Source organism: Poecilia mexicana, unplaced genomic scaffold (assembly GCF_051168715.1).
Source record: "Poecilia mexicana isolate PSO_F unplaced genomic scaffold, ASM5116871v1 scaffold_7, whole genome shotgun sequence".
Lineage (NCBI taxonomy): Eukaryota > Metazoa > Chordata > Actinopteri > Cyprinodontiformes > Poeciliidae > Poecilia > Poecilia mexicana.
Window position 1 is genome coordinate 19338553 of NW_028263376.1, and position 16070 is coordinate 19354622.

Consider the following 16070-nt stretch of genomic DNA (forward strand, 5'->3'; position numbering starts at 1 on the left):
CATCTTAACATATTTTAACACCTGAGCTGGGGATTTCTGCATCTCCTCCAGAGTTACATTGGACCTCGTAGCTGCTTCGTGGTAAATGCTCTCTGTGCACAGCCTGCCAAGTTATGTGTTAAGGTTAAGTACTATTTGTTGTCTACTGTTTACCAATATTCTCTAGCAAATCTGCAAGATCTTCAAAGATAAGATTTATCCAGAGATGTTCTCTTTTACTAATTATGAGTCTGAAGATTACATACAAAAGATATTTTTAATACAGAAATTGTGGGTTTTGCAAAAAGTGTGTTTAATACCTCCTTAAAAATACTTGGATAGATTAATAAGCCTCATCAAAATGCACTTTTGGGAGCATAAATATCATCAAACTGTTATGTTTGTACTTGTATGTGCCTCTTGTAGGTTACTTTTCCATGCATGCAGTGTTATGAGCAACTTAATTCTCATGAGTTGCTCACAACAACTTATGAGCAACTTATAAAATAAAAACAAACAATGACATCTGCAACCTCAATAAAAGTGACAAAACAGGCAATGGTGAAACTTACTCTTTTTCAATGAAGCAATGATTCTATTTAAAATGCAATACGATTCACTGAGGAGCAATAATACTACAGAGCTAAAAAGAATCATTTGATTCATGTTCCTGAACTCTTGGGTTATTTTTAGTTACTTGTTTGAAGCACCTTACAGCTCTGTGTGTAGAACATGACCTCACAGAAATATGGGTCAAACACACTGTGTGCAAAAGCTCATTTACATGTGTTACAAATGCAGAATACATAAATGAAAAAAAAAAAAAAAAAAAAACTTAGCTGCTGCTTTTCAATGGCTGAATGCAGAGGCTCTATGCTGAACACACAAAAAAGGAAAAGTTGCTTCGTGCCTTTTATTGTATTATAAAGCCAGATGCACTGCAGTTTTACCACTTTACACACCAGTTAAAATCCCTGACTTGATAAGAGCTCAGTGCTGCTGAACCTGATCACTGGTGTGTGTTTCACCTGTGAGATATATTCCTGTCCAGGAGTGACGACAGTGCTGAAATATTTATTGATCCCAGCAGGCTTGCTCAGCTGGTAGTTTTCACAAAAGACAAAGATACCACAATATTAGAAAAGTTTTAAAAATAAAAGAATTTATCCTTCTTTATTATATGTTGACATGATTTTACAGTTTGCTTGATAAAAACAGACCAATCAAGAGCTGCATACAGGCAAGGCTGTGGAGTGGCAGGCTTGCCCTAATTTGCCCCCCTGCAACACTCTTGGATTTCTGACATCATTCATGAATGAGTATCTCATTAAGATCCCCCAAAACCATCTGTTCAATGAGTCCTTACAGAAAAAAAAAAAATCACATAAACAAAGGGGGAGGTTCCCCTCGTTACTGCTATCGCATTCATTAGGAATTTAATGATTTTTTTGTTTAAAAAAATGTTTTGAATTATACCACCTCAAAAACACAAAGAAAGCTTGCTAAATATATTTTTCTTCGCATGTTATAATTTGAATTGAATTGTGAAAAAGTTGAACATTTTACAGTTTGCCCAAGTGCGTAAAAAAGCAAACCAAGAAGAAGATAACAACCAGAAGGCATGTGGATCTAACATAAATTTTTATTGCAAAAATCAAATCTTTATCTTTGTGGAGAAAGAACTCATAAACAAAAGCCCTGAGCTAAACACAGCAGCAACAAAGAGTGATATGGAGATAAAGTGCTCACACCTCTATGGCATGGGGTTAACAAGGTAACTTGAGATCTGCACTTGCATTTGTTTCATGCCCAGTCCGGTGTTCATGCAGCTACTGTCTCATTGTAAATAACCAGATCCTGGTTGCCAAATGCCTTATCTAAATCCATATCAACAGATTCATGCTAAATGGAATTGGAATGACTTTCATCTGTGTGACATTTTGGTTACTAACTTATATTATGGCCAGGAGTATTTCTGATCTGACCGTCTCTTTAACTACAAAATGGCTGAAATACCCTCTTCACATGATTGTGTATCTGCCTCGTGTTTCAACAATGCAGGGAAATACAATGTCATAAGGCAACAACAATTGCTTTGCTACCCTTACCTCAGCATGTCAGATGCTTGAAACTCAAAGTGAAACTTAAGTGTAATTTCCCATATGCCATATGTTCCTACATATCCTGTCCTTATATGAAAACAAAACTCACTCTTCTCATGCTTTGATGCACTTTTTTATGCACTGGCATACAAGCTAAGAAACAGCATGGTAGTGAGATTAACTTAAAATCTTTTTAATAAGTTTCAAAATGCATTCACAGATTTTCATCTTTTCATATTTTCAAAAGACTTTTCTTAAAAGTGGCTTCTTGTTGGTGAATTGTTAGATGTTGGATTTATACATTGCTTTACTTTACACAAATGTTACACATATATTTATTATTGTTCTGGAGAACTAAAATAAACATAGCTGTCGTTTCTGGATTCTATTTGGAGTCCAGTGCCAGAGAAATATACTGCTGTAAATAACTGTAGACCACTGATCGCTGGCTGGCGTCCATACAAAAGTTAAAGCCAACTGTTTGTGCACAGAGCAAAACCATTTCTCTTTTCATATCATCTTATATCATCACTGTTAGCTGACTCTGTTTGCACTGGCTGTCAGCTCCTGTAATAGTTATCTGTGCACCACTGTGTAAACAATATTGTGGTTGGCTCTGCAATTATGCTCCTGTTTTCAGCTATGTTGAGGTCGTTGTAGTGGTGCACATTATTGGAGTGCAGCTAGTGAGTATGCTGTTTTGAACCAGATTACTAAAATATTACTGTTATATTTTAGTAAATGAAAGCAGTTAAATGTATTATTTTACATCAGAATAAAAGTAGCGTGTTGTATTCATTTACTTAATTAACTGCTGTGCATATTAGGACAAAAATGTAAAAGAAAGAATTACTCAGAGGGTCAAACCCCCTGAAGCTGTGTTACTAGCTGTGTTACAACTTCTTGCATCGCGAATAACATCCATAAAAGAAAAGCAAGTGAAGGTTTTTCATCATTTATATTTAACTTGGTTGATCAGAGTTTATCCCCGTGAATCTTCCCACCATGCTCAGTGAAGGGAGTTCTCTTACCCTCTGTCAGAGAGGAGACACATCTTGAGGTTGCCAATATGTGGAAAATACGTTTAAATATTGTCGAGGGTTTATGATGCTGTTGAGGCCCCCAAAACCTTGTTGGAGTGCATGGCGTCATCATCTCTTTAGAAGATTTTCAAATGATGCAAGAAAACTAAAAGTGAATAATCACCGTGTCTGTCAACAGCCTGATAATCCAGAATGTATGGTCAAACAAACACAGGAATATTTCAACACACACAAAGCCTGCCTTCTTCAATGGCTGTCTCAATATTCCATATGAAAATCCATATGGTGAGTGGAGGAGAAGAGCTCATATAACCATCATTTTTGTGGTTATTAAAAAGATAAGGGCAATGCTTTCCATTCATTGTATCCAACTGTGCATCAAAGGCAGAATAACATGCAGATGTATAAAATATTTACATACTACGCCCACTTGAGAAATCACAAAGGGCATTGTATTCCGCGTGCTCTGTGGGTCTCACACAGTTGGGGGCTCTGGGTAATCAGTGCATCCATTCACTCGGCTACAACATCTAGAATAATGCATGTGCCTGGTCTATTGTGTGCGTGCCTTGTCATTTTTAACTTAACGCGAAACCCTTCAGCGTTTGCTTCTTATGCCCTGACTGTGAGCTTTCTTTCTTCTGTGTCCAAATAATCAGGTTGCTCAGATAAAGAATTTTGATCCTGTTATGATCCCTGTGTCTAAGTTCAGTTTCAATCTTGTCAGTTCAGGATTTATTTTTAGTTTGCAAAAGGCTTTGCTTGCTAAACAGGAGCCTGGTTCCACTGTAACACTATTATAAAAAAACAAGCTTTAAACCAGTTCAACGGGATGAGGAGAATGCAAATATTAAACTTCCACCAAATTTCCATTTTGCAAGTATAGGCCAAAAAAAAGTTATTTTTTTAGAACTATACTGCCCCTCAGTGGAAGATAAGAGTTCAAATGAGCAGATTAATAACTAATGCAGTGAACTGTGTGTGACTGTGGAGAGGACAAGAATCAGAGTCATTTCAGTTTGGACCTCCAGAGGTTCCTGCTCAGGCTGGGTTAAATACCTGCATGAGTTCAGAAAACAGATACCAGATTGTATCATTTAAGGAAAATCTTTTTGAACTGCTTTAGTTTTTTGACAGAAAAATGAATGTTCTTGTAGGTGCTTAAAAATGTGCAGTATGTCTATAGGTTATCCTTATCTTACTGCACTAAATTAGTGAGGGAAAGTTTTCAATTAGGTTAAAAAATACAAATTATTATAATTGATAAGCTGACTCATAATTTTGAAGTGGTTTAAAATATAAATCTAACCAGTTAAGATGTTTTACCCCTTGGCCATTATGTTATTACTGACCCAGTATTGATTTTATTCTGTAATGCACTCATTCTAATTGTGTTTTCCAGCATGTTGCAATTTGTGCCCGCCTTTTTAAAATATTTGATATCCATATGTCCCCCCCCGACAGAAATTAAAATGTATTTCTACATATCCTACCATCTGTAAACAGATCACACAAAAACTTGCATTTGTGTGTCACCATACAATCACGATCAGGATTAGTGTCGATGATATCAAAGGAAAAAGTCAAAATTGGACATCAGGATTCCAAGATTTAATACCCAGATCAATCTTTATATCTTCATACTAAATATCCATGAATCAGTTCTTCCCAGTAAAAGCTGACATTTTTACATGCCACTCATTTCAGCTATCTCAAAAAATGCATTCTTATGTTCTTTCTATCTATGCTGTGGCTTATTGAGTTTAAATTCTTACTTGAAGAAATTCCTAATTTAGCCATACTGAGACATAATAGTTTAGCTTTTGATTAAATATCAAAAGACTTGCCATTCTTTCCATAATTACTTACTATTGCTAAAGCAGATTTTTCTTTTTATGTAATGTATGTCAGCGCTGTTATTTTAGTATTATTAATTTAATTTAATCTACTTCTCGTTTCAATGTGCATTTCTTTACCTCTGTTTCTTCATTTTACTGGAAGGCAATTTAACTTGAGTTTAAATGGTACCAATCAGCCTGGGCTTGCGCCTCCGTTGCTGCAGCCAATCAAAACTATGCTGACATTTCAAAGCAGGTGCATTCTGGTACTCGTAGTTCTTAGTCGGCTTGAAGTCAGTCAACCGCCCTGCGCTCGCTGCTGTGGCGGACTACAGAGCTCCTGGTCCTGGATAGAGGCGGCGTGTTGACGGCTGCGTTACTCCACGAACTACGGTGGTACAAACATCGTCCGTCTTTTTTTATTTTTTTTGTATTTATTTATTAAGGTTTTAGCGCTTCTCAGAAGTTGACAGCCGCGGCTATGCAGTCCGAATCGGGAATAGTTCCAGACTTCGAGGCTGGAGAGGACCTCCAGGACGAGCCTAAAACGTACTACGAGTTGAAGAGTCAGCCCCTGAAAAACAGGTCAGTTCTGCGCGTTTCTGTGCGAGTGTGGACAGTTATTTACAAGACTGCAGCGGCTTTTGGAGTTGAAGTGATAATTAGGCTGCTGACTTTTCTGAGCGCTGTCCCGAAGGCTGGGTATGATGTTGGTGAGGCTTCTGCAGGGATGTATCCAGAGCTATTCCCAGCGCTGACCTCTGCAGCTGGACTCGGTCCGTTTGGTTATCCTGCTGGCATGAAGTCAGTTATGCAACACTTGGGTGTTGTCTTGTCAATACCAACTTCAAATATTAGTTCACAGAAGTGCAGACACGTCCCGGGTTTTTTTTTTTTTTTTTTTTTTGAGAGATGGTGTTCAGCTTTGCTCATATGGATGGTTGATACTCTTCAAACAAAATGGGGAGTGGCGTTTTATTATTGAGTCATTTGAAAAGCCACTAAGAGTTGCATGATGAGTGTTGCTTCTTCGCACCTTTATATTGCCATGTTATATCTTCATGATGTTAAATGAGGGCAATATAACCAGAACTTGTCATATAAATTCCAAATGTCATAAAAAGTCAATACACGTCAAGAATTATATTCAAGAAATGTGATGCATTTAAAGCAGCCGCTTCTCCTATTTACATCTAATGAAAACTACAAATTCAGTTGTTGTTGTTTTTTAAAGAAAATTTCAGTATTAAAGAATTTACTGAACTGTAGCACATTTGCACTCGGTGCTTATTTGGAGTATCTTCTGCATTGCTGTATAAATGTGGCATGTCCTGGATACTTTTGTGTCTTAAGCAATTGACTCCATTTCAAGTCACGTCTTGCAAATTTCCTTCAAGCTCTTGAATGGGTTTTATCCACTATGTCACAGGACCGCAACTATCCCTGATGCGTGTGCGCCTTTTTCTACGACATGTTTTCCTTCCACTTAACTTTTCATTATTTTGCTTGCACACAGTGTGAAACAACCAACAGCGATCTTTTGTGGCTTTCCCTACTGGTTGAGGTTGTCAATGAATGTTTGCTCTTAAGTCTGCTGTCTTCCAAATGACTATAAGAAGTGATTATAGCTGTACACCATAATCACAATGTCTAACTGGAAACAAAACTCATTAAAACACTTCCCTCTGTTTAAAATAAACCAATATACCTGACTTTCAGTTTTTAGTAGAAATCATTCTTATATCCGAGTGTGTTTTAAATTTTATATACATTGTACGTCAGAAAGTAAAAGCCTCTTTTTCTGTAGTTTTGCTTTTGAAGAAAAAACACCTGCAATGTTCTGTTGAACCACCAAATGAAATTGTGCTCAGAACCTGTTACAGCAAAATCTAGTAGTGACAGATTCAGATTATGTCTCGAGGCGTTGATAATTTGTCTCATCTTGAAACATAAAAAGTGAGAAAATCACCAGATAGTCTTCAGTGGAACTAGGTTTGGGTAATGTATATAAAATTTTACACTAGTAAAAATAAATTTATTTTTAATTATTTTTAGTTGTATTGTTAAACTCTAATTAATAACCCTAAAGACGATGGTGTGATTAGTTCCATCAGAAAATGTATTTCAAAATGTTTTATGTTTTAGAATATAGTTAAAAGAAATCATTGTTTTGTGCTGTTTGGTAGCTCATTTGTACAACTTAATGCAATTTACAGACATTTCTGCATTTCTGGCAGTCGCTGACACTTATGACCCCAGAAATTGCTTTTCAAATCTTATAAATGTAATAAATTTGCCATTTAAACAAGGACAGACAGCAGATATTATATTACTTTTATCAACACATACCAACAGTTTTCATAGCTTGTAACAATTATAACAAATAAATGCTTTATGAATCCTTTTAGATGTAATTACTCAGCCCACAGTTTTGGGAATCCCAGATGTAATGGGTGGACTGACGTAACCTATTTGAGTAAAGCCAAGTTTTATTTTTAGACCAGTTTCTCTGGCTCTCTTGGCTGTATGCTGACGGCGTCGGCTGCTTACTAGTGCAAGGTATATGAAGATTGAAAAAAGTTCTGGTTTTAAAACCAGCAGAACTTAACATCATATCGTTTCTTCTTTTCAAACTTAAAAAAAAATGCCAGAGAAAATGAGTGAGAGTTTTATCAGGCTGTAGAAGGATCTGATGCTTTTTAGTTGTTTCCAACACAAACAAATTCAACAGTTGAGACATGCATATGGTAGTCATGTTGAATAAACTACAATATGCATTTCGGTGAGACTTGTTTATCAGGTTAAATTTATTTTTTTTTTAACGACAGCGTTTCATAAATGTTATACTTTTAATGAAGCTCACATTTCTTATAATCATTTTTTTTTGTTGTCCGATGTAATATTCTAATCATAAATGTTGTTTTCTTTAGCTGTAAGAGTAAAATGATCAGAAATAAAGTTTTGAAAACAGTCTGTAACTGAACAAAAATGTTTCACTTTGTAATAAATAAAAAAAAAACCTTTTCAATATCCATATTGAATATGTATAATCACTGACACCAATATGACACCAGTACCCTACCCAATGGAAGGTTAAGTGGAAGGACAAAGGTACATAAACAACCAGGCTAACCAAAGCCTTGAGAGGTTTGTGAAGTATAGCCACCCATAGATTGCTCGGTTCTAAATCTGACAAGTAATATACTGTGTTATTTTAAAAACAGGAAGGATATTTGTTATATCTATGTCTTAAGGAGAAAAAAATTAAGGTTTGGAATATTTGTCAATGTATAGCTGGAATTTGCTTTGCAACCTTTTTAGAGTTTCCCCCAGAAAACTTGCTAAGCCCAGTGGTAGGAGTGCTAGGGCCCTTTACCAATGGCCCACCATGTTTTTGTGTTAAAAGGTACAAAAATTTGACCAAACACAAGTTAAAATATGACAAGGTAATTATGCGTTATTGGAAGAAATCACTGATAACATCTAAACACCAAATATATAGTCTTAAAGAAGGCAAACACAAAAAATACAATCAAAGTATAAATGTTGCTCTTCAGTTAAATCCTAACTGAGTAATGAGCCAGTGGGTATTAAAACAAGATATATAATTTTAGTCGCATTTAAAAGAAAAAGAAGTTTAAATAATTATTAAGATGAGTAAGCCTATTTCTATGCTTAACTAAATATTCATGGGGTACAAGATTCAAGTATTGATTGCAACAACTTTTCTTTGTTTAGAAATCTCTACTGCTTGATCCAGTGTTTCGATTTGCTGGTTGTGATTGGTCATCATTTATCAAAGCCAGTGCAGTATTTGCAAAGAATCCTCTAATTGGATGATAAAGACCTGTTTGTAATTGGATGGTTGTGTGGCTCATTTAGGTGCAAGTGCAGACACACCATCATGCACTGTTGCCATGGAGCTGGGGGGCAAGATAAGCCTGACTACCCAACAAGGCTCATCATAACACACTGGGGAAAATCCTGGTTATCATACTGTGAGAATCTGACCATTCCCCAGTGTGGAGTGTTGCCAAATAGACTATGTTGAATTGCAATTTTATTTTTGGCATCATTTAAATGATTCACCTTTCACCCCTTTTCTCCCTTTTTCACTCTGAAAACGATTCCTTATATCAGTCTGTTTGTGTGTAACATTTAAATGGTAATAATGTAATGGTTTCCATGGTTATTTATCCCCACAGGTTCCATAATTACCAGAATGTTTGTTTAATACTTTTGAAAATGGCGTCTAAATGGAAGCAAATCGATACAACCCCGATAAGCCTCTGTGACGAATGAAGCAAAAGTCAGAAGATCGCCACAGTACGAATTAACTCACTGTTCCTTTTTTTTCTTAAGCAATACTGTCAAAGAATAGAGGAAATAAAAAAAAAAAGACTGACATGTTGATTTGACTGACAGTGATTTGTTGAATCCTCATGCTGAACAAGCTGTGAAACATTCTGACCTCAGTTATGAAATGTTTGCTAAAGTTAGATAAGAAGGGACCTATTTCTAAGGCATGGTGTGAAAATGTGGCTCTTCTCTCGGTGATTTTAATACATAATGAAACACTTATGAGACTTACTGTGACGGATGCATTCATTTATCTCGTGTCTTATGTGAACCCACGTTGTAAACTTGGCCTCGTTTATTTGCAGCGAATCACAGTCAGACTGAATAGATTTTTGTTTTTATTTCCCTTGCTACAGATTTGCACTTCAGCTCCTTGTTTTTTGTTATAAGAGTGGAAAACATCGTCTCGGACAGTCCCAACCTTTTACCCAGTTCAGCATTTTTTCAAACTAATGCCTTCAATTTCTTCATTAGTGAAATGTCATTACACTGTTCCACACACGTGGCTGAGTATGGGCTGTGTTCCTGCAGGCAGGGTTGTAGCATCGGCAAATCCCAGGCGAATTATCTGGACGGCATTGTTTCAGAAATACGTGAAGCTGCCTGAAGCATTGTTTCGAGTGAAGGTGTCCCACTTCCTCTTCCCATCACATGAATATGACCCAGCACAATAATAGTCATGATGACTGTGATGTGTTATTGCGCACTCTGGATATTATTAGACTCATCAATGTCTTCTAACAGCTGGCTCAGCCGTTTCTTAAATTAGCGATCTTGAGAGCGACAAAATGTCGTCTCAAATTTCACAGATTTCTTTGTTTTCTTTCCATCTTCAGATCAGTTTGACAGAGCGTGCATGCTGCCGTACACCATGTGTGAGACTTTTTGTGCCTATATATAGATGTGATGAAGGCATTATGCTAGTCTTCTATGCAGTGTAAATAAACTCTGCATGTTTAGCACTTGAGAAGTGTTACATCTACAGAGGATTTTCTTTGCACAACAAATCTTACTGAAAATGAAAGTTTAAAAGCTTCACCTCTTCTTTATGTTACATAATTTAACACGGGACACAGTAATACTATGCATTCAGACCATCTATGGGCTTGAAAGACTTGCTCAGAAGGGCATATGCCTTGCATACTGCAAGCCTGGGCTGCTGTCTTTTTGTAGTTGACATTTTTGGTTCCTTGTAAAAGCACAACCTTCTGTAGTTTATTGGGTATTTCTGCAATAGACCAACAAAGCTTTGTGCACAATTGTAAAATACAAGGGGAGCTATTTATGGTTTGCAAATATTTTTACAAATTAAACATGAAGAGTGCAACATGCATTCATTGTCAACCCTATATACTGTAGTACCACCAAATACAGATTTTTGCCCAAGTCTCTCTTGCAAAAGAGATCTAGAACTCAATGGGGTTTTGCCTGGTTAAATAAAGGACAGAAAAAAAAATACACCAACCAACTACCTTCAACAACGACCTCATTTGTAAACGTACGTATTTGATTCTCGATATAAATCTAACTGTTCTATGATAAATTAAAATCTGGACTTGGCTTAAAACAAAATCCCAAGCTGTAAACATGTCATGGAGGAATATTTAATCCATTATCCGAAGCAAATAAAATAAAATATTTGAACTCAGCCACAAAGCCTTTGTGGATAATAACTCTTAGAGTTAATTCTTGATTTTCAAAGGAGGGAAAATTTTACACATAGGTAGGGGTTGTTTTTTACTTGCTATAATTACTTAAAAACTGTATTTTGTATTTGCTATAGATGTTTTTTTATATTAAAATAATTTATCTGAAACGTAAAAGTGTGACAAAAGTTCTAACAAACAAATTGTAAGCAGGGAATTTATTTTTTCATACAGTAAAACAACAGCCACGAAGTTTGTTTATGGTTTCATCGAACATAATAAGCTTTAAAACAGATCACTACTAACTGAAATCTAAATTCCAATCAGTGGCGAGACTTTGCCGTCAGAGAATACGTTGCAAGATCCTTGAATTTTACGAGTATCTGTGTTGGTATCCTATAGCAACAGAGGGTAGAGTCACAGGCTGGAAGATGATGTAGGGAGCAGCTTGTTCTCTTGAGGAGGGTGATGCAAAGAGGGCAGACAAGTTTCACCCCTGATCTGACCCAAGAAGCTAAATGACACAGACAGGTGGTGGAACTGGAATAAAAAAAAGTCTGAACTGCATGTCCTTGTTTACATTCAGAGTTTCAATAATGCTGAACTCTGTCTGCCTCTGATGGAGACCACAGGGAACTACAACACTCACAAAAAGATACTTCCTTAGAAAGCTGAACAAATTTAGAGCACAGAGTGAGTATGCACCAAAAAAAAAAAAAAAAAAAAAATGCTGCAGCATCATAATGATATTAGAGCTATAACTAACTATGATTTCTACCATTTACGTGTCTCGCGGGTTCTCTTTCAATGACACGTTTGTTCCTTGCACTGTCAGCATTAGTTTTTAAAAAACAGGAAGAAGGTTAAACAAGAAATGTGTTTATTAAGAAACTAACTCCATGAATATTTGCAATTTCTTTCTAGCATAATAATTTGAATGCCTACAAGCTGTTATTTCCACTTGGAAACTGCAGCTGAGCAAAAATCCACTGGATAGTTGCTTACTTTGACTAAGATGCTGATAAACTAATTTCAGTACTCAACGTTCATTTTCTTTGTCATTGTCATGTATTTTTATAATATTTTCACTTTCAACCTTCTGTCTTGTCTAATCCAAAGATGTTTTGGACGAGACTTCTTGTAAACCTCCTTTGTTGATGTTTTTAATTTTGGTATGCTAATTATTTTATGTATTTCTTGGTATTCTGTAACTGTTAGTGGTTGTTGATGGTTTTGTTTTGTAAAACAAAATATACAGTAAATGGTCATACTGCTATGAAGAGTCTGAAAAACTGCAATGTTGTGTTTGTGGATGGAGGTTGCCTCTGTCTCAGGCACAGGAACCTGGTTGTCACACGCATACAGTTTGCAGGACTTTATCTAAGGAGTGTGATTTCTTGACAGCTTTCTAATTTGAGATCTCACCAGTTTGTTCTTTCACGCTGTTCTCAACATGCATTCTTTTTATAGCAAAGTATTTTTATGATGGTTGATAATCTCACTGCACATAATATTACCGTTTCATAGCCAGGAAATAGAAATGAATGAAATGCACCCTGAAAAAAACAGTCCTGCCCCATTTAGGAGAGAAATGAAATGTTTAATTCTGGAGACATTTGGGCTGATTATAGTAAGCATACTGTGGAGTAGTGATTCTTTTAAACCTTATCAATTAATGTGGAGAGTGCACATTTCATTTTCATCACAAGTGTTACCTTGATACCTGCAGTCAGAAATAGTAACTTCCTTATGTTTGAGGTAAATTATCTAAAAAAAAGACCTACTCAAAATATTGGCAATCACAGAAGACGGCTTGAATGCAACTTAATACATTAAGTCCAGTTGGATGGACTTTCACTCAGACCCATGTAAAGTGAGTCTGAGTGACAGAGATGCTAAAGTTCACGGAGAGGGATGAGGATATTGTGATGGGCCGAAAAGACAAAAACATCATTTGCAGCAGATATATTCATCACATCACATTTTACAACAGTGAGGTTTCTCCCTTATGCATTATAAGCCTGGCGGGCCACCAAGCTTTACTTGATCCCCCTTGATCCCAATTTTTTAACACAAAAATACTGTTATGTATTCCTGCAGCGCTACTTGGAAGAAATGGTTATTTTTTCTGTACCAGAAAGATGTATTGATTTTTGCGGACGATGACTACCATGAAATAATTGTGGTGTAGCAAAACTGTACTCTAATGCTGAGATGTGTAACCAAGCTGATGTTGACTCTTTTTAGATGACCATTTCACAAGCTTTCTGAACAAAGTTTACAAAGTGCATAGTCATACATGTGTTTGAAATGACTATAAACAGAAATGTTATGAGACTCAAAGATGTAGGTGTACGACTTTAATGTAGGACGCCCGGCTCAACACGTGTCGACACATGTCTCCAAGTGAAACAGTATCTGTGCGGCTTTGTACAGCGTGCTGGTGGACAGCATGTTTCCAACAGGCTCCGGCCCTTTCCTTCACTCCGCTCTGCTGTGGCTCTGGACGGGGCCGGTCCTCTGCCTCTGACTCTCTGTGAGGCGATTGGCGATTCCAGGCCGGGTCCTGGAGCCTCCCCCTGTGACACACTTTCAGTGCGGCCCCACCAGCATGACTTTCACTGCTCTCCAAGGGCGGGTGGTGCACCTTCAGGGGAAAAACAAACAAATATGGAGGCTGCTGGAGTGCAAGTGTACAGACCCTGCTCATTTGACTTTCTGTGAGTACGGATCCCCAAGCATCTCTGATATTTGTTTTCTTGCTTTAATTTGTGACCTTATTGCTATATATCGATATTGAATACATAAAGTTAATTTAGTAGGAAATTAGAAGCATGAGAATAGTTCCTAATATCTAATTATGTTTAGATATGCATTTAATAACTTCTTGTTATAACGCATTAAAATTAATGTTTGTGATTTTCATGTTTTGTTCCCTTGACAACAAGTGTTGGGTGAAAACATACTGATATCACTGTAATTACTGTACTTTATCTACTTTCTCACTGCAAAGTAACTCAATATTTTTTGATATATTATTTCTATATGTCTCTCCTTTTGCCTTCACCAAAGACTCAGCTCTGACTATTTGACTAGTGGTAGATATGATGGAGCAGAATAGTGAGCACGCTCATACCAATCATGAGTTGTGGTGGGCAGGGCTGTGTAAGACTGTACAACCATTGTGTGTGTTTTTTTTTAGCCCCCTCTTTTGTGAGATACACACAAACATGAGAGGAGGTGTGTGTACGCACAAGAATGAAAAGGTTAAAAAAAGGGACAAAAAAGCTTTTTATGCGTTTCAGTGGTTCCGCTGGCGTAAAGCCACCAAACGGAGAGAGAAAGAAACGCAGAGTTGAATGGAGGTTGTGCTTTGCTGTGTTTATCTGCATCAGGTCATTCATACAGTGTAATGCAACCGTTTCATGGATTTGAAGTTTCTGAATTTTGAGATTATTGTTTTGTAAAATAATATTGCTTCATGTTGTAAACTTTGTAACATTTAATTTAGATTACCCAGGAAAATGCGGACATTTCCCAACAGCAGAGCAATGACAATAACGTGGAGTATGATGTTGTATTTGAGAAGATGGGTTGAGATTGTGCTTCGGTTCCTGAAAACTGTGTTATGTCATCCAAAGAGGTGCGTTAGACATTTGGTTATTGTAAAATTACCAGTTCTGTACACATCGTCATTATTATAGCTGGTTCCTCATAAAATCCTGAATCCTGTTTTTGATATTCCTATATTCCTACAAAACAAGTACTGGTACACCTTTTGGTTTTTATTTTTGTAAAGAATTTGCGGAGTGCAGTGAAGATGTTTTAAACCATTGAAGTACAACACAATTAAAGCATAACCTGCATGTCTTAAACACGAGGAATCAGCAGCATCCTGCTTGTATTGTTACATCAGTTTTTATGTCAATTTGTCCTTTAGATTTTTTTTAATTAACAAAACCATGAGATGTTTATGTAATTTACTTTTTTAAATGTTCTTTGGTGCACAGAAAGTCAACAAATTTATTAAAACTTAATTATTTAAGTTTAAAATAACAGAACATTTAGAACATAAACAATATATGTTTTGCATACACCAGTGCTTCAGGTAATCATGTTTTAAAAGTTCAGGCAGTTTTGCTAATAGTTCCATCTGCTCACCGAAAAAGAGGAAGCAAAGGAAACGAAAGAATTGGGGTATTTAGGAATTTTAACATTCAAAGAGAGAAGCAGATTAAAGACTTAAAGAGAACACAAAGCCTTCATTCGCAGCAGCAGGAATGAAAAGTTTTAACCATAGATCCAGAAAGTTTGTTTGAAATGTCCAGGATGAAAGGAAACAAAGTCACCCAAAGCCAGGCTGATGCCATGTACCAGAGTCGGTACAAAGGAACTTCGGTGAAAAAAGAAATGGCTGTCAGATTGAACGACTCAAACTTCTGCAGAGCTCTAAGACCGAGCTGAAATTCATTCTTTGTTCTGCAATTTAAGATCCTGCTCTTTGACTTGAAATTTATTGGTCTTAATTGTTTCTCTCAGATAACCGGTGGACAGGTCAGTCCGTGAGGTATCAGACCGTGAGACTATATGTGATGCTGGGAGAGAATTATAGCATGTTGACGGCTCAACACCCAGTGAATATGCCGCAGACCGAAGCAGTGTTTGACCGCACTGGCTAATTAGTGCGATTACTGCACAGCTGGATTGGCCAGACGTTTTACGGTGCTGTATCAAAAGGATCACTCACTCGATGAAGGCTTCGTCCCGACAACTTCTGCTTCAGCAGAGTCTCTCTATTTTAGGACCACTGGACTTTGCTTTGTCTGGGGAGTAGCTGTCTAAATTTAAGAGGATGGGAAAACTGAAGCAGTCTGTGCTTTAGAGTTCCTCTTTGGGCGACGTTAAAATCTGCAAAATCTACCTTGGACTAAAGTGGTTCATTGTTGTCAATAACAACTCATGTTTTCTGAAACCAGGTCTGTAAGGATCCTTTAAAGGAAATAATTTGGTATATGTGAAGTGAGATCTGTTAGAAAGTTTTATTTAGCCTTTTTTGATAATAGATCACTATCCTGCCATCTTAATTTATAATAATCCCAGATT

At 36.7% G+C, this 16070-nt stretch overlaps 1 protein-coding gene across 2 annotated transcripts in view; it reads left to right on the forward strand.

The window, feature by feature from the left end:
• Positions 1-5154: 5154 nt before the first annotated feature.
• mitfb (melanocyte inducing transcription factor b) overlaps positions 5155-16070 on the forward strand; it is a 31959-nt gene continuing 21043 nt past the window's right edge. The window contains exon 1 of one of the 2 annotated variants that reach the window (XM_014987884.2): positions 5155-5547. In XM_014987884.2, coding sequence (XP_014843370.2) covers positions 5444-5547 — 104 coding nt within the window. In that variant the 5' untranslated portion in view covers positions 5155-5443. The remainder of the gene's footprint in view (positions 5548-16070) is intronic. The other variant, XM_014987885.2, reaches the window with a different exon arrangement.